The 17,500-nt window shown below is 36.6% G+C and overlaps 2 protein-coding genes across 3 annotated transcripts in view; both read right to left on the bottom strand.

Moving 5' to 3' along the window:
* The window catches only part of LOC21398121 (protein EXECUTER 2, chloroplastic), a 12,516-nt gene extending 5,531 nt beyond the window's left edge, over window positions 1–6,985 (bottom strand). Inside the window, exons 1-9 of the mRNA XM_024168726.1 lie at window positions 6,485–6,985; window positions 5,305–5,421; window positions 5,001–5,066; window positions 4,366–4,472; window positions 4,213–4,294; window positions 2,746–3,438; window positions 2,196–2,322; window positions 1,915–2,084; window positions 1,703–1,780 (exon numbers count right to left, since the gene is read on the bottom strand). Coding sequence (XP_024024494.1) covers window positions 1,703–1,780; window positions 1,915–2,084; window positions 2,196–2,322; window positions 2,746–3,438; window positions 4,213–4,294; window positions 4,366–4,472; window positions 5,001–5,066; window positions 5,305–5,421; window positions 6,485–6,814 — 1,770 coding nt within the window. The 5' untranslated portion in view covers window positions 6,815–6,985. The remainder of the gene's footprint in view (window positions 1–1,702; window positions 1,781–1,914; window positions 2,085–2,195; window positions 2,323–2,745; window positions 3,439–4,212; window positions 4,295–4,365; window positions 4,473–5,000; window positions 5,067–5,304; window positions 5,422–6,484) is intronic.
* Window positions 6,986–9,045: 2,060 nt separating this feature from the next.
* LOC21398120 (E3 ubiquitin-protein ligase SIS3) lies at window positions 9,046–12,880 on the bottom strand. Of its 2 annotated transcripts, XM_024168731.1 has the most exons (10): window positions 12,668–12,880; window positions 12,535–12,573; window positions 12,267–12,333; window positions 12,073–12,146; window positions 11,278–11,416; window positions 11,069–11,161; window positions 10,789–10,854; window positions 10,120–10,239; window positions 9,807–9,920; window positions 9,046–9,725 (listed from the first exon to the last, which is right to left on the bottom strand). In XM_024168731.1, exons 1-10 carry the CDS (start codon window positions 12,694–12,696, stop codon window positions 9,321–9,323), a joined length of 1,146 nt encoding a protein of 381 aa, XP_024024499.1. In that variant the 5' UTR covers window positions 12,697–12,880; the 3' UTR covers window positions 9,046–9,320. The 2 variants fall into 2 exon arrangements, with proteins under 2 accessions (XP_024024499.1, XP_024024500.1); XM_024168732.1 differs by lacking the exons at window positions 12,073–12,146; window positions 12,267–12,333; window positions 12,535–12,573.
* Between the last annotated feature and the right edge of the window lie 4,620 nt (window positions 12,881–17,500).

Below are 17,500 nucleotides of genomic sequence, written 5' to 3'. Positions count from 1 at the left end.
CTCGCAAAGAAAATATGTGCTAGCTCTTCTCAAAGAAACTGGGATGAGCGGATGCAAGCCTGCAGATACTCTCATAGATCCGAACCAAAAATTAAGTGATTGCAAGGATGGAGCATCGGTTGACACAGCTCAGTACCAGAAGTTAGTGGGAAAGCTGATTTATTTATCCCACACCCGACCTGACATAGCCTTTGCGGTAAGTGTTGTGAGCCAGTTTATGCTCTCTCCTTGTAAAGAACATCTTAAAGGAGTATATCAAATTTTAAGATACCTTAAAGGTACACCGGGAAAATGATTGTTGTTTAAGAAAGGCGAAGAAAAGACTATTGAGGTTTACACTGATGCAGACTGGGCAGGTTCCATTATAGATAGAAGGGCTACATCCGGTTATTGCACTTTTGTATGGGGCAATTTGGTTACATGGAGGAGCAAAAAGCAGAATGTAGTTGCCCGGAGTAGCGCAGAAGCCGAATACCGAGCCATGGCACATGGAGTATGTGAGATATTGTGGATCAAGCGGATTCTTGACGAACTTAAGACCAGTTGAGATGCCAATGAAGTTGTATTGCGACAACAAAGCTACAATTAGTATTGCTCACAATCCTGTGCAGCATGATCGAACCAAGCATGTTGAGATCGATCGTCATTTTATAAAGGAGAAGCTGGAGGCTGGAACTATCTTGTTAGGATCCTGGTTGAGTCCCACATTGCTAAAGTATGGGCTTAGCATGTGGGTTTATAGCCACTTGGGCACCCTCTCCCTACAAGCTAGCTTTTGGGGATGAGTTCTACCCAAGGGTTATAACAATTGGTATCAGAGCATGCTCCTCCTCAGGCCCACGTTGTGGAAGGGGCGACCTGGAAAGGCCAGAGTGGGCCGCCCAAAGTGGACGTCGGTGTCAAAAATGTGGTGGTATGTTAGGATCCTGGTTGAGTCCTACATTGCTAAAGTATGAGCTTAGCATGTGGGTTTATAACCACTTGGGCACCCTCTCCTTACAAGCTAGCTTTTGGGGATGAGTCTACCCAAGGGTTATAACATATCTGTATGCCATTTGTTCCTTCAACGCAACAAATAGCTGATATTCTTACCAAGGGACTGCTCAGACCGAACTTTGAGTTTCTCACAAGCAAGTTGGGCATGTTCAACATCTATACACCAACTTGAGAAGGGATGTCAATTATGATAGATTTAATCCTCTATTTATTAGGGATAATTATTAGGAGTGTTATCTTTTAATAAGAGATTTGAATTAATATTCAAATCTTATAGCTTATCTTATTAGTTTATCTTATCCTTTAGAAGGGATAATTAGTTTCTTAGTTTATGGCTTATCAGTAGCTTTCCTTACTTCCTATATACATTCACGTACTCTTTAAAAAAATAAGCAACATTGATTATTCTTCTCAAAACTGTTAAATGATATATGAGCTTAGAAATCCATTTGATGCATCATGCATCGAATAGCTACTAAACACTTACTATGGTTTCACTAGAGGCATTAGCTCAGTGGCAACGAAATGCTTTTTCTAAGGATTCTATTCAATGAAAATTAAAAAACGAAGTAACTAGAAAAAAGTGCTTGATGCCGTTGGATCTGAATCTGCATTTGCAAGGCAATCTATTTACACAAAGAAAAAAGATCCACACACGTTTTTCTTCAGAAGAGTAAGTATCTAACAAGCATAACAAGTTAATTACCACTCCTAATTCATCCGGATACATCCCGCGGTTGGAAATACGATTATTCCCTCTCCCAATTTTAGCACGGAATGTCACCTGAATACGCAGAGAATCACATAAGTTAGCATACTATATCTCATGGTTTACATATATGCAAACACATGATTGCATACACCTAAACCAGCCAAATTTTAAAGAGTGTATTTTAAAGAGTGTAAGAGCTATAAAACCTGGCCTGCAGGAACATTCAGGTCCCCAGTAAGCTTCACTGCCTCGACATATTCAAAGAACTCCACATCTGAAGAATTGTCTTTGACATTCGAACCATTCCAATGGCCGAATTTACGCCTCAGTTGTACTACCTCAGTGCCATATGGGCCGAATGCACCAACATAGAGGCCTATACTTCAATCAACAGGAATTCCTTAAACAACGGTCCTTTAATTGAATCTAAACATACAAATAGGGAAAAGAGAGGATGGAGGATAAAGAATAGAAAAGCATGACTCACCATCGAATGGATCTAGATCTCCATTGGAACTGTTTATTCGGTTGAAAGTAGTATATTCAGATAACCTACTCCTTTTTTGTGCTTGACTCATAGCAAGTTTGACTATTTCACGTACATTTCTTGAAACCTGCAAAATAACACATAATTTATTGTCAGGAAAAGTATGCAATTTTGCACCTGTACATAGTGGGGATCTAATGAAGCAAGAGGGCCACATATTCAAAACAAAATAAAAATAAAAATTTAAAGGAAATTCAAAAAGACAAAAGACATCTTCAATATTAGAATTGAGTTATGTTTTATGACTTTCACCCTGAGGTTAACAATGAAATATGACGGTGATAGATACTTAATTTACACAATGAAGGTTGGAAAAGAAACAAAGTGAGAAACAACCCAATGAAAGACAATCATACTTCTATCATGTCAACTAAGAACTCAATGTAAACAATTAACATGGAACCTCATTATTCCATACCATTTGAACAAGTTCTTAGACACACATAGTGTTAATATATTAGATTTCTAGCAAAAGTAATCCCAAACTCACCTTTGAAGAAACCTTGTTGGATTTCCATAATACTTTCGCAACATCGGGAGGCATAAGCTCAGAGACGCCTTGAGCTGCTAGAGCTGCCACTTTGACGTTCGGCACTTTTTCTCTTGTATCATTATCTAGGCCTCTATCAGGAATATGTAGCACGAAAGAATCCCTTTCCATGTCTTTAATTTCAGCTGGGTGTCGCACATACTCATCCGTAGTGGAAGTATCATCATTGTTGTGTACAACTCCGCCAATAAAAAGTTTCATATCTAAATCTTTCTCATCTTCTGTTGTATCGCTACCACCCAAAGTGACCTCATCAGGTTGGATCTCATCCAAATTACTAACCCCATCTTCAGAATTCTCATCAGAATCCTCATTCTCACTATTTTCTTGCATCAACTGCTTCACGGCATCGGCGTCCTCTAACACTTCCTCCGTAACATTAACATTCATGACTTTAACTTTCAAGCCTGGAATTTTTTCTTTCAGAAAATTTATCACACTTTTTATTCCCTCCTCTGTTGCTTCCTCAATATTTATCCCCTTCTCCTCACCCTTTTCAACCTTATCTTCATTTTCCCGAACATCTGCCACAGACGCATTCTCAACTTCAGAAGTCGATTCTCTTTTTGTGGGTTTAGTTAGTGACATAATGGAGTTCTTTGAATTGCCTTTAGGTCGTTGCAAGTACACAACCTGTCAAATATTCATTGGAGTGGCAACAAAGAGGGGTCAAGAGAATGAGGGTGAAAAAAGAACCAAGTGAGAAAAAGAGATGATTCAAGAAATATTCCACAAAATCTCAAAGCACCCGAAAGATGCCAATGCAACAGAGTACGTGTTAGACATTCTAGGTACCTAGGCAACTAGAAGCAATGAATGAGTAAAATCATCTAGTCTGCTTATTGAAAATGATTACAATATGGGATCTGCATCTGGCAGTCTTCAGAAGGCATGCAGTTGGATTCCATGACAAATAACAAGGACCAGATGCTAATTTACTTCTCATTAGGCAGTAACTTGGAGACCATGATTCTACTTTTTATAGATTTGGAAAATGGATCATTTACAGAGACATATCTGCCTTTTTTCGATGTCTACAAATAACAGTTTCATATTGGTTTATTGCCATTCTCAAAGTAAAAGTGCTAGATGGTTAACTAGCTATGATCAAAGGGTTTTGAAAAAGCAAAAATGAAATTTTACGAGTGGTGCCCCACAAATGGTTTCAACTATTTGTCTAAACAAGGGGAGAAAAAAAAAACTAATATGATACATTGCTACTCATTTAAAAATTAATAGCTTCCACCTTTCAGTTATACGTCATGATCAACTTTATAGACTTAAGATTATTGAATACTACAAATCTCTTTAACCAGAAGTCTTACAGTGCCATATCTTCGAATATCAAAACTTAACTAGGCCACAAATGTTCATGACTTACAATCTATCAGAAGAATTTGTACATACCTGCATAACATACGTCTCATCAGGATTTTTTACCACAAAAATTTCGAAAAGTGGAGCTCCTGGAGATGCAGTGACCAACTGTCTGTAACAACACGACAATTAGCAACACTTCCCAATAGATTTTATACATAAACACCACAGGAAAGATCTTACCTTGGACTGTAACTCCTGCCCACAAATCTTCCAACACCAGGAGTAATGTGTATCAACCGACCAAAGGGGTCATCCGAATCTTTTGAATACCCTACCCACCAACCTACCTGCTCATAGATAGGGAAAAAAGTTAGTTGAAACTGATTCAAACTTATTAGTCTACCATTTCACCCAAGAACTTAGGCAACTACGAAGTGGGCCAATACTAATTTTATATTCTAACACTTACCCAAGTGGGCGGACAACAAACAAACAGGGGGAAAATATTAATTAGAAGGCCCCACACGTCAATATTCATTTAATTAGAAGCCTGACGCATATTAAAAGCCCAACACGTGATAACAATCGATACCGTGTTAGTTTACAATTTCTCCCCAAAACTTAAAATATTAAGAGGTGGGCCGAGTTTATTGTTATCAGGAGGCCAACATTAGTTTTATGTGCTAACTGAACTGTATTTCTTTTATCCAGTCACCCATAATTAAAGGAACATAATCTCGAGAACAAGGAGAAAAGACTCCACCTTCCAAGAAGCCAAAGAGATCAAAACTGAATCAAAATGTAATTGCTCAAACAAAGCCAGAAAAATTTCATTGACATATGAAGCTAAAGTAAGCAGCAGGTAAGATGCTTACCAGGCCACTTCCTGTGTGTCTACACAACTTTGAAGCATCATGATAACGCTCTTCATCGATTGCAATCTGTAAATAAATAGCAGACAACACAAGTAAGAATTTTGTGGAAGTGGGCAGTTTCAGAACTCTAGAGGCCGTTTGGTAGAGGGATTCGTTCCCTGATTCGAATCATGATTCGTGGTTTGCTACAGTATTTTTTCTCACAAAAAATACACGTAAATCGAAAATAATTCGAATCACATAGTTTGAATCCTCCAACCAAACGCGGCGCTAGTGTTTTGAATTGCTTAATCACAAAACACACCTTCAACTCAGCCATGATTTCAGCAACACTATCCTTTGATGTAGCTTCTTCAATAGCCATCTTAAGCTTTGCCGCTTCTTGGAAGTCTTCTTTCTCAATTGAATCTTCAAGTTGGAACTGCAAATCATAGCAATAGAATCAAGTCAAATGAAAATCTTCAATGTATTCCTTAACTACATGTCTAAGTTCTAGGAAATTTCTTACTTTACACATTGAACCAGCTCTTAACACAGTGGACTTATCTAAAAAAAACCTGAACCTTGGACATTTTTTTTGAAAAAAAAAATTCTTATTATACTCGCACATTTTCTTGATTCAGTAAAGTAGCTTAATTTGATACGATAAACCAATCAAAATAATAATTCCCCTTGAAAAGTAAAAGAAAGCATTGGTTCTTCATTCTATATTTGAGTACCTCAACAAATAACCATAAAAAAAGCATTAAACTAAAAGAAATTTAGGGCTTGTTCGTTTGCACCAAAACTTAAAAAAAATTTAAACTCAAGTTACAAATTTATTCAAGTTCATGTTCTTTTATAAAATTTGAGTTTGAACTTGAATTTTAACTTGAATTTCGAGTTAAAATTTGAGTTTAAATTTCTCCTTTAACTCAAGTTCTTAAACTCAAACTCTAGTTAATAAATAATATTTTTTATATTCTTAAAAACGCTATAATTTTTTTGTTTTAATTTCGATTGAGATAATTCTTTTTTTTATGCATTCACAAAAACAAATAAAACATTACTTATATATTCTATTAAAATTTTCTATCATCATTTAATTTTTATTAAAATACTATCTAAATACAATCTCAAATTTTAACCCACTTAAATACAAACTCAAAAAAATTATCATCTTAAACCATAACTCAGATGTATACGACCAACACAAACTCAAATTATAATTTTTTAAGTTACAACTTCAACTCAAATTATAACTCAAATTTAACACAATCTACACTCAAATCATCATAACTCAACTGAACAAGCCCATAACAACTTGGATGTCAATTCAACTCAACTTGGCCTTTGTTTCAAAGAAATGGGTTCTTTCAAAAACACCCACAAAAGATATTTGACACGAACATTTGGCATGAGAAAAAAGACTTGAAAAAGAAACCAATTTCTCCATTTTTTAATCATTTTAACGGGAAAAGGACAAAAGGATATTTTTAAATTACCTTGAGAAGTGAGGCAAAGCTCTCAGCTTGTTCAATCTCAGAGAAATGGCGGCTCCACCGATTCCAGTCCCATTCCAGAGAAGAAGAAGAAGAAGAAGAGCCATTACTACTACACTCATTGCTGCAACGGCAAAACAAGTTGGAGCTTTTCCTATTCCTTGTTAAACAAGAAGAAGAAGAAGAGGTTTGAGGCTTGGATTGAAGAGAGAAGCCCCAACCGAGAAGGAAGTTGAGGCGATTCTTCGAAGAGAAATCTGAACAGCAAAAGGGTCTGAATTGGGGACGCACCGACATGGCTTGACCCACTCCCCAGGCGTTGGCCACCGCCATTTTTTGTTTTTCTCTCTCTCTCTTGTTTCCAATGAAGAGGAGAGAGAAAGAGAGAGAAGAGAAGAGAAAAGGAGGTGTCGTGTGTGGGTTCTTGGGGGTGTCCTGTGGAAACCTTTGACAACAGATGATGATAATGATGATGACGATGGTGGTGTGGTTATGTCGTATGGATAAACTCGCCGAGGTAAAATATCAAATAAAATTTAATGAAACTATAAAACCCAGCTGCCTATCTATTATTGGGATTTCTACAGTTGGGTCCCACTTATTTTGTGGGACAATCAAATCAAGCCACGTTTTTTCATTTTATGCAATCTCACCGTTGCATGTGTAGCATGATGTTATAGTCAATAGTCTCATGTAATAACCACTTTTTAATCGATGTTTCTTTTTTTCACCTCTTAAATTTTTTTCTGTGTGAATCTTAATTTTTCTAATATCGAAGGTCTTGTCCAATTAATATTCGTTTGTGGTGGGTGGCCTCCAATTTCTTCTATAAATGATGTAAATGGAAATGAGATCCTCTTTTTATAAAAAAAAAAAAAAAAGAAAAAAGATAGGTGTTATGAAGAGCGCCCCAATAAACACTAATAGATATCCTTTGGTATAAAAAATAGAGATAATTAAAGAATTTATCTTTTAAAATTTATGAGTCTTGATTTTTACACTTTATTTTTAATTAATACCATTTTAATTAAATATTAAATTTAATTAAAAAATATTAATTAAGAGTAAAAAATAAAAATCAATACCATACAATTTAAAATGATATTTATCTTCTTTTCTCTACAAAATAACTCTCAAAATGTTAACTTTACAACATAAAATTATGTTTGTTATTGCTTGAATATTGATTACAAATTAGTTACTATAAAGATGAAAAATGAAAATGAAAGCAAATTGACAAAGCTACTCCTGCTTGTAAGTTGTAGTACTCGTAAGCACAAGGATGTTCTTTCGCACAAAGGACATCCGAGTCCTTCCTAATTCTAGACAGTTGCATAAAATAAATAAATAAATATATATACATATATTGGTTGGAATCAATAATGTTTCTTTACACTTAACAATTCACTCAAGATGATTCAAACAGTAAAACTTGATAGTACTGCTAGATGATCATTTATTTTAAAAGTTTTAAATTATGATTTTAAATTTATCAACTAAACGTTCATAACAATTCACTCAAGATGATTCAAACAGCAAAACTTGCTAGTATTGTTGGATGACCATTTCTTTTAAAAGTTTTAAATTATGATTTTAAATCTATCAACTAAACGTTCATAACAATTCACTCAAGATGATTCAAACAGCAAAACTTGCTAGCATTGCTGGATGACCATTTCTTTTAAAAGTTTTAAATTATGATTTTAAATCTATCAACTAAACGTTCATAACAATTCACTCAAGATGATTCAAACAGCAAAACTTGCTAGCATTGTTGGATGACCATTTCTTTTAAAAGTTTTAAATTATGATTTTAAATCTATCAACTAAACGTTCATAACAATTCACTCAAGATGATTCAAACAGCAAAACTTGCTAGCATTGCTGGATGACCATTTCTTTTAGGGGGGGAAAAAAAATGTTTACCCCCTCCCCTGTAAATACTACACATCCTTAATCCCTTAATTTGAAGGGCAAATACCAAAGCGATCCTTTTGACCACACCATTACAAAAGTTGAACTTGAACAATCACACTGAAATCATCCACCAGTTACCGTTATGTCACCAAAGTACAAGTGAAGAAAACTTGCAAACTGCAAAAAGAGTACAAAAGTCCATAATGGTCTCTCTCTTGAGAGCGGTTGATAAATCAAGTTTATATATTCTCAAAAAATGGCAACCGCATATACTTGGCATTTTGAGCTCCACATAATCATCTAGCTGGTCTTCCCTACCTCATTTTTGCTAACTAACGGGTCCCACCCAGCAACATCACTGTCTAGACAGTTCAAAGATAAGATATTCATCCATACAAATTAGAGAAACTACTTTCTCATATGCAAGAAACAAGACCAGAATTCCGAATGCAGAGAAATATAAATGACTTCAATACAAATTAATAAGTGTGAAGTTTGGAATATTGTTCGTGTAAAATCTGTCTCTGATATGCTGGAAGTTTCCCCAAGATTCAAGGAAGAAAAAGCGTAGGAAAAATAAAGGCTGTAAATGATAAAGAAATAGAGAATCAAGAAAACTAGAAAAGAAAAGACAAAACCAGCAGAGCAAACTAAAAAACTAATGTAACGTTAATTAAGCAAAAAACAGAGTAAAGGTGTTGTTTTACTCTCATTTCCAAGAATCTATGATCTTGAGAAGCAATGAAGCAAATTCCTTCATTAACATTTACAAAATACAATTTCTTGAGCTTAGTATGCGACGGCGGCCATAGCAATAATACCACGTGATGGCCAGGTATGGAGTTTATATTCATTTAGCTTTCCTCGGCAACAGGGTTAGAAACTGTAGTTAAAATTTGTGAAAAATAATGCGGTAAAGAGCTTAGCGTTGTGGTGCAGTGGACTGATCAACAGGTACACGTGCATTAGAAGTCACCAGCTCTATGCTTGGTACATCCCGATGAGCTATAGCCACACCCCCATTCTCCATAGTTTCCAAGGCACTTTCTGCATCATTTCCCGCTCCTGCATTTCCTGTATGGACCGGTCGAAGCATACTGTGCAATCTCAACAAATAGCTCTGACTGGGAGGTTGTTCTCTAACATACCGGTTAGCAGTCATAACACTGGCAGATGACCGCTCAGACTCGGCACGGAGATTGGACAAAGCACTGAGGTCAAGATTAGGGAAAACAGAGCAGCGGCATCGAGGGCATTTTACATTCAAGCGAAGCCACTCATCAATGCATTCTACATGGAAATTGTGCGCACAAGGGAGGCCACGAACCTGCACTTCAGAAACAATATACAATTAAACTCGATATTAGAATAAACTGTTGCGAATAAATACATATCATATGAAAATTACCTCATTGCCCACATGGAACTCTTCCAAGCAGATGGGACACTCACTGCAATCAGTCGGAACAGCCTTTAGGCAGAACTTAGGGAGTTCCTGAATGAGTGCTTCAACTGCTTCTCTCTGAAAAATTTAAACAAAAACGTCAGCATCAAATGCCATCCGCAGTCAACTACACCTCAAAACACCAGTCCATTTTTCTAAGCATAACTTTTGGCAAGAGTAAAAAACTCAACTGTCTCAAAGATCATACTCTTCCTATTATGAATTATCAGTACCTTAAGCAAAAGATGGGCGTCAATTTGGCAAAATAAACGATTACCTGAGCTGGAGTCAAGTAAAGTCCAGGTTGGTAGGCAGCAGCATCTTGGCCCATGCCTCTTGTTTCTTGACCTGCGGCTTCAAATGCCCAATCAGGGACACGAATCATATCAATAAGAACCTGCAAAAGAAAGAAATTTTTTCTGATTGCAGTATCACAGGATTTTCCATCCAAAATATCATACAAATTATTAAATTTTGCAAAACGAGCTCTTTAAGACTAAGAGTGACAATTACAATTAAGTGTGTGCTCTACAAAGACAAAAGCCCTATCCAAACAGCTAACGAAAGAAAGATATTATCTTCAACATGAGGAGACTACACAAACACACGATAAAGCATAGGATTTAAAGTTAAACTGCATCCTAACAAAGAGCTATTACAAATCAAGTGAGGAAATCACACAATAAACTAAATGAACTTTGAGATATTATTTCTCAGTAAACTATATCTGAAAATCCTAGTTATTGTTCCATGTAAACTATACAAACCACAGTCCACTAATAATAATATGGGCACAAATACAACAAAGAGCTCCCTGTTGTTACCAGATAAAGCATAGGAATTGGCCCTTTTTACATTTTTGGGTCTAAGCTCGGAAATATCACTAAATATGATAAGCTTTGTTTCACGAACTCGAAATATAAGATAACAAAGCTATACTGCTTACCCCATACTCTGATATAGGTATTCCCTGCTGTGCACGTAATGAGTGTGCCTGTCTTCGCGTCAACCACTATCGAGATAAGTATAAAAAGCAAAGGATAAGAAAACCCATACTACAGAGAAAAGAAAAGAACACAATGATAAAACTGGAAATGTAGGAATTGGATCTCTACATAATTAAACGGGCAGGCTACAAACAACTAAAACATTTGCTCAGAACAAGAAATCTAAATGAAAAGAAAAAAATGCTAACATGAATTGTAACTGAAGGGGGAATAACTAACCTTGCCAAATGATATGCAGGCAATGCAGAGGAGTGCGCAGTAGCTAAAGAGTAACCAAATTAGGAAACCCCATTTCTGACCTTGTTCCGGCAACTGCATGCAATTAAAATCCATTAGCAAAAACCAAACTTGTTCTCTAATGATGATGACACCATGTGTATAAAAAATAAAAAGAAAAGACACTATGTATTAAGGCTGACATGACTTACGCAGTCTCTTGCTCGTTTAAACCACAGGGTACCAATTACTGTCCAAGCCCATAGAAACGGATAGAGTAGCAGAGAAAGAATTGAAAGTACCACTAGTCTTCCACAAAAACGAGCATACCTCTGCTGCCACCCAAAATCCCTAAAAGGGAAAGAAAGAATTAAGTGTATAGAATGGCATCACCAAGAATTCAGCTACTAAGAGGCCAACAGGAACTAAGCAGGAAAAAAGAACACAGCCACTAGCCAGTCTAGACATGATGATTTTAGAAGAAAACGAAAGGGCTTAAAAATTAAGTTTGAGGGGCACATATTCTGTAGGAAGTGACTTATTTCCATGTTTCATTTTTAACATGGGTCATTTCCACAAAACCTCAAACCATCCCATTTAGTCTTCTCATCATTCTTCTATCCAGAACCAGTTGAACGAAACATCATTCCTGCTTTTACTTAAGGTTCCATTGGACAGTATAGGACGTCCCAAGCACTCATTTTACATCAATTTTATCAATACGTGCAATTCTTCACCTTAACATTTAGCCCTACAAAAGGTACATTTAAAACTTCATCTCAACATCCTACAATCTAGCTCACCTCCCGAAGAGAATTTCACAAGTCTTAAATTACCATTTCCATTTTGTCTTTTTTTCCTCCTTCAGCATCAGTAATGATAGCAAATTCCCTATTTATATTGCCCTGTTTTTATTTATAAACCATGCCAATAAAGGACACAAAGTGGAATAACACTCTCAATGTTATAAAAATTAACTTCAACAGTTTTAAGAAAGATGGCCTTACAAACCCATTCCGGTTGCAAGTCCATTATCCACAAACATCAACAGACGAAAAGCAAACACCGTGGTATAATCAACCTGAACAAACAAGAATTAAAAAATATAAATAAAAAAAAACCCTAATCAGAGAAAAGAAAAATCCCATCACAATTGGAAAAGAAAAGAACTTGATCTTCTTCATACATGAGAAGAACTCACCACAATCCATATGTGCAATGGGTATGTACAAGAATGGTAGCGCTTCCAATTAATAGCAACAATAACTCTATCGTTAAAAAACTGTTAAAAGGAAACAATTTTTCCCATAACCAAAGAGAAAAAACCAGAAATTAATACCACTAGCTTCAATGAAGCAAGCGCATTTACCTAATCAAGCTACAAAAAACTCAAAATTGATAGCAATTTAAAGATTCAGCACAGAATTCTCAATTAGAACAGCGAAAATCACGAAATCACGAAAGGATACACACTCGTCGCGAGCATAGATAGAAAGAACCCATCGTACCTGCGACAGCCAGAAAACGAAATTCGCAATCAAATTCCTATTACTTGCTCAATTGCATATAAACCGATACACAAACATAGGAGTATATACGCACCACTTGAAATCGACGCCTCGAATGGCCATAGAGATGGCGGGAGAGCTTGAGAGGTATCTTCTATGCCTAGAGTGAAGAACGCCAAGATTCGACGATCTCCATTGTCAAGACGGAAAATGCTTGAAATCCGAGAGAGAAAGCAGTGGCGAATCTTTCATATAACTGTGCGATTCCAGCGATTGTTTCAGAGAGGAAGAGAGAGAGAGTGATGAGAGAGAGAGAGAGGCGAGTAGTGAAGTGGTAGTGAGAGAGACTTTTGAATACGGAAAGCTAACGGCGGTTACTTCTCCGCCGTTACTTGACGGCGATTTTCGTGACTAGGAGGACACGAGGAGAATGAAAGTATTTTCTTTGGGTGCATCTATTAAAAGTATTTTCTTTATTAAATCACCCTTATCTTATCTTACAACAACAAAACTTATCTTTTTTTTTTTTTATATATTTCCCTTGTCAATTTGTTAACTTTACAAAAAGTAAATACATTTAATTTATCTCATGAATTTTCTAATCAATTTTGGATTCTAACTTTTTGTTTGTGTCTGCGTTGAGTTTGGTTATTTTTCTTTGTTATTCAGTAGTCTGAACTAGAGGTGAAAGTTTATTTTGGCCCAGGGCCCAACATTGTTGGTCTCATCTCGGCCTGACCCGACCCACTTAGGTGTTTTGGTCAATTCGGTTCGGCCTAAACCCTCAGGTCGGGCACGGTCGAGGTTTCGAACCTAAAATCTTATTCTAGCCAGCCCTGCCCGAACACCTTTTTTAAAATTATTCTTAAAAAAAAACTTATAAATTTAAGGTGGGTCGAATCAGACCGGGTGGACGACCTGAACTTTCACCTCTAGTCTGAACTTCAGTTTTCGCATTCCGTAGAAATGTCTAGAAGTTGCATCCAAAGGTTAGATTCATTAATGGTTTATGTTAACTTTTTATCTGAGATTCATGTGTTTATTTTGTGCAATGTGAATTATGTTTCCTTGTGTTTTTGTAGATTGCCCAGCCTATCTTTCTCGATTTGCAATTGTCAAGTCTTCTTTTCTTCTCTATTTATGCACTTCTAGCTCTATTTTAGACTGAAATTTACTATTAGTTTATTATTTTTATTTTTATTAGGGAAATAGAGGAAAATATCATGTTTTTTTAACCGCAAATAAAAATTGATAAGAAATTTTTTAGGATGAAAAATAATATCATATTTTGAACATCATAATCCCAAAAATATGAAAATACCCCTCCTCAACTATTTGAACTCATCTCCCTCAACTATTGTGCTCTGGCCGACCATCTCTGGCAAGAAAGAATCTGACAAATCCAATATCAACAACACTGGCTGACAAGACAAGCAGCGCGAAAAGCTGAAAGAAAGAGCCGATAGAGCTAGAGATATAGAGATAGAGAGAGAGAGAGAGAGAGAGGAGAGTGACAATGAGAAATCGAGAAACAAAGGGAGAAAAGAGATAGAGAGCGAGAAGAGGGAGTGAGAGAGCACAAAGAGAGAGAGATTGATCATGTTGTTTGAGATAAATTTTGGGGAATTAGGGATTTTTGGTTTTAGGAGAATTTTTAGGGTTTGTTAAAAATAAGGGTAAAATAAGGAAATAGTAATAAGATTTAGAATTTGTTATTTACTACATAGCTAAAATATGTATGCTATTTACCACTTCATGTTTAGAAAATCTTCTATACACTACAATTTCTATTATTATTATTGTATTTTATAACAAGCTAGCTTTTCCTTGTTATTTTGAATTTTTTAAAATAATTTTGCTTTGGTTATAATTCTTATTTTAACAGTTATATTTCATTGCTATTGTTATTTGGTTTGGTCAAATAATGTGAATTTTGTTTCCTTGATTATTGTTGGGCCTAATAGATTCGATGGGTATGACGTGTACAAGGTATACACATGCAAGTACCGAATTCGGTGGTGTCTATGCTGACGAGGACGAAACACGCGACATTCACAAATGAGCTTGTATGGTAGGACCTCCAAAGAAGAAGAGGAATCGGTTAGGCCCAAAGTAAGCCGAAGAAATCAAATTCTAGGGCCTAGCTGCCAAGTTGCTGAGGCACTATCGACTATGCGCATGAGAAGATGTTGAACTCAGTCATGGAGATCGCATGGACGAAGTATGGTGGGAGGAGTAAATGAACGGTTGATGGAGATTTAACTTGGAGTGTGTGGATAAGGTTGTTTCAGCGGAGGAATGCTCGGAGAAGTTTATGGTATCAGCAGACAAAGTTTATGGTTTTCCGGAAGTGTGCTCTGGGATGGCGGAGTCCAGCAACGGAGGCGTATTTTCAGAACTCCGGAGAAACCTCAGAAACTTCAAATGTAGCTTGTAGGCGAGTTTGGATTGATCAAACAAAGTGTTTTGAGACTTTTTGAGTGAAATTTCTATGAAAGACTTCAAACCCGAAGAACGCAAGTTTGAAGAACAACTCTTAAAAAGATGAACTCAAGTTGTAATCTTTTAGAAAGAATGTGTGTCAAAAAGGGTCTCAAAAGTGTAATCATGTCCCCTGAAATGAAGAAGCTAAAGGATATTTTCTAGGAGAAGGTTTAGGAGTCTTGGGTGGTTGCTCTGGAGCCGTACAGTCACGCCTTACCAGAGGCCTGTACTAATCATTTCCCTCTGGAGCACATACATCAGGTGACTTTCCTCTTTGACAAACAAATTGGCCAAAAATTGTTGTATTTGGACACCAAATCTGGAATTCTTACTGACATTGGACCTTCTCCAGGTTTGGAGATCATGAAGTGTTTGACTAAATTTGGTGCTCTGAGGGCACTGTTATTCTCAAAGATCTGAACATACGTCAGACTAGCTCCAGAGCCCCGCATTTCGATTTTGGCTAAACAACCGTCGTTGGAGCACCTAACACATTCAATCTCCATGGAGCACGGGAAGAACCTTTGAACATATAGGGGTCTCTCAGAGCATAGGAGGTATCTTCGGTCACAGAGGAGTCTCTTAGAGCATGAGAAGTATTTTCATGGTGGCATATGAAATGATGCCTCCGTAGGGGCATCCACAGTGACGCCTCTAAAGCAGAATAACTTCTCATCTGTTGTCAGAGGGGAAGGTTTCACAACTTAAATTCTGGACTTTCGAGTCTTCAAAGGCTAAGAAAAGGGTTTCTAAGACTCCTAAAAGGCAAACAAAGGATTTTGGGGTTGGATTCTCCATTACCCATTCATTCCTTAGCCCAATTATTTTAAAACCCCCCAAGCGGGACTTAAAATCAGATAGGACTAAGAAACAAATAGGCACGTTCGATTACCCATAGCTCACCAAACCATGGCCCATGCGAGTTCTCCGAGCGTAGTTTGGGTCCACGAATTGAGCCTAATTTTGTCACCCGATAAAACTATTGGGCCTAGACCCTTGTATGGGCCTGATACAAAAACGGCCATCAACAATCATTCATATTAAAAAATAGCTATGACAACTAAATGATAAAAATTAGGGCACAATAATTTTTAGAAGAGAATAATATTTATTTGATAGGGTGCGTAATAAGTATTTTTAAAATAGTTTGTTTTTAAAAGTAATTTTATAGTTAGATAATTCAATAATAAGAAATTTTATTAAAAATGAGTGTATAAAAAGTAGAATGAAAAGTGTAAATAAATACACCTATTTTCTTAAAAAAAAGTAGAATGAGTTGTGTCAATAGACGCACTCATGTTTTTTAGGTATTTTATTTATTTGATAACTAAAAAAATTAAAGAATTAATTATAAAATTTCTTTTAAATTAATACTCGTATAATATTTTCTTATCCGTTAACATTCATTTTTTAACGAAAACTAACATGTCTTTCATCAATGTATTGTTTTTGAAGTATTAAGTATGCAATTTTCGTTGTACCCACCTATTATTAATTTACATTTAATAAGATTAATAAAACATGCAAACAAAAATCTTTTTTCCCAACCCCATCATGACGCCTAAGCCGTCAAGCTCCTGCCGCAAGTCCAAAAATTGTAGAAAAATGGATGCACTGTGATACCAAGTTGTAGGATAGTCAAAGTTATAGCTTTAATTAACGGCACGACATTCCAAAAGTCAACGGACAATAAATAATTATAAAACAATGACCCTGTTTGTTACTCTTTTTAATCTCATTTTTCACGTTTTTCAAAGTAAAAAATGAAAAACGCGTTTGGCGAAAATTTTTTTAAAAAACAAAAACAAAATCATTTTTGTCGTTTTGTGAAATTTTGAAAACGAAAAAAAACTGTTTTTATTTTCTCGTTTTCGTTTTCTGAAAACGGATTTCATATTTTCTTTTTCATTTTCTTCTCTCTCTTCTCCACTGCCCACCACCCCCGACTGCACCCCAAGTTGTTTTCATTTTCTCGTTTTCGTTTTCTGAAAACGGATTTCATATTTTCTTTTTCATTTTCTTCTCTCTCTTCTCCACTGCCCACCACCCTCGACTGCACCCCCCTCCCCCACTCCGACATCGTGATCTGGTTTGTGAACGGTCATCTTCTCCAGCGACGGCGTTCTTCTTGCTCGCGAACAGTTGTCATAATGGCGATCTTGAACGATGGCTGAACGAGAAGATTGCGAGGAGATCCCAACGTGGATCGCCAGGAGATCGCGACAATGGCTCCAGATTGCGAGAGATGTCGCCGGAGATTCCCTCGCTCGGTGGCTATCGTCAGTCGTCGGAAGCCGCCACCGTCACTAATCGTGGCTGCATCTAATTTACGGAGAGAGAAGAAGGGGCGGGGGAGAGAAAGAGAGATGCGGGAGATGAAGGAGCACATCTCCGACTGCCCACTCACCCCCCCCCCCCCCCCAAAAACCCGGGCACACCCACC

This window comes from Morus notabilis, unplaced genomic scaffold (assembly GCF_000414095.1).
Source record: "Morus notabilis unplaced genomic scaffold, ASM41409v2 Scaffold229, whole genome shotgun sequence".
NCBI classification, from domain to species: Eukaryota; Viridiplantae; Streptophyta; class Magnoliopsida; order Rosales; family Moraceae; genus Morus; species Morus notabilis.
Note: the sequence above shows the minus strand (reverse complement) of the source record. Positions and strands in the feature narration are given on the sequence as shown.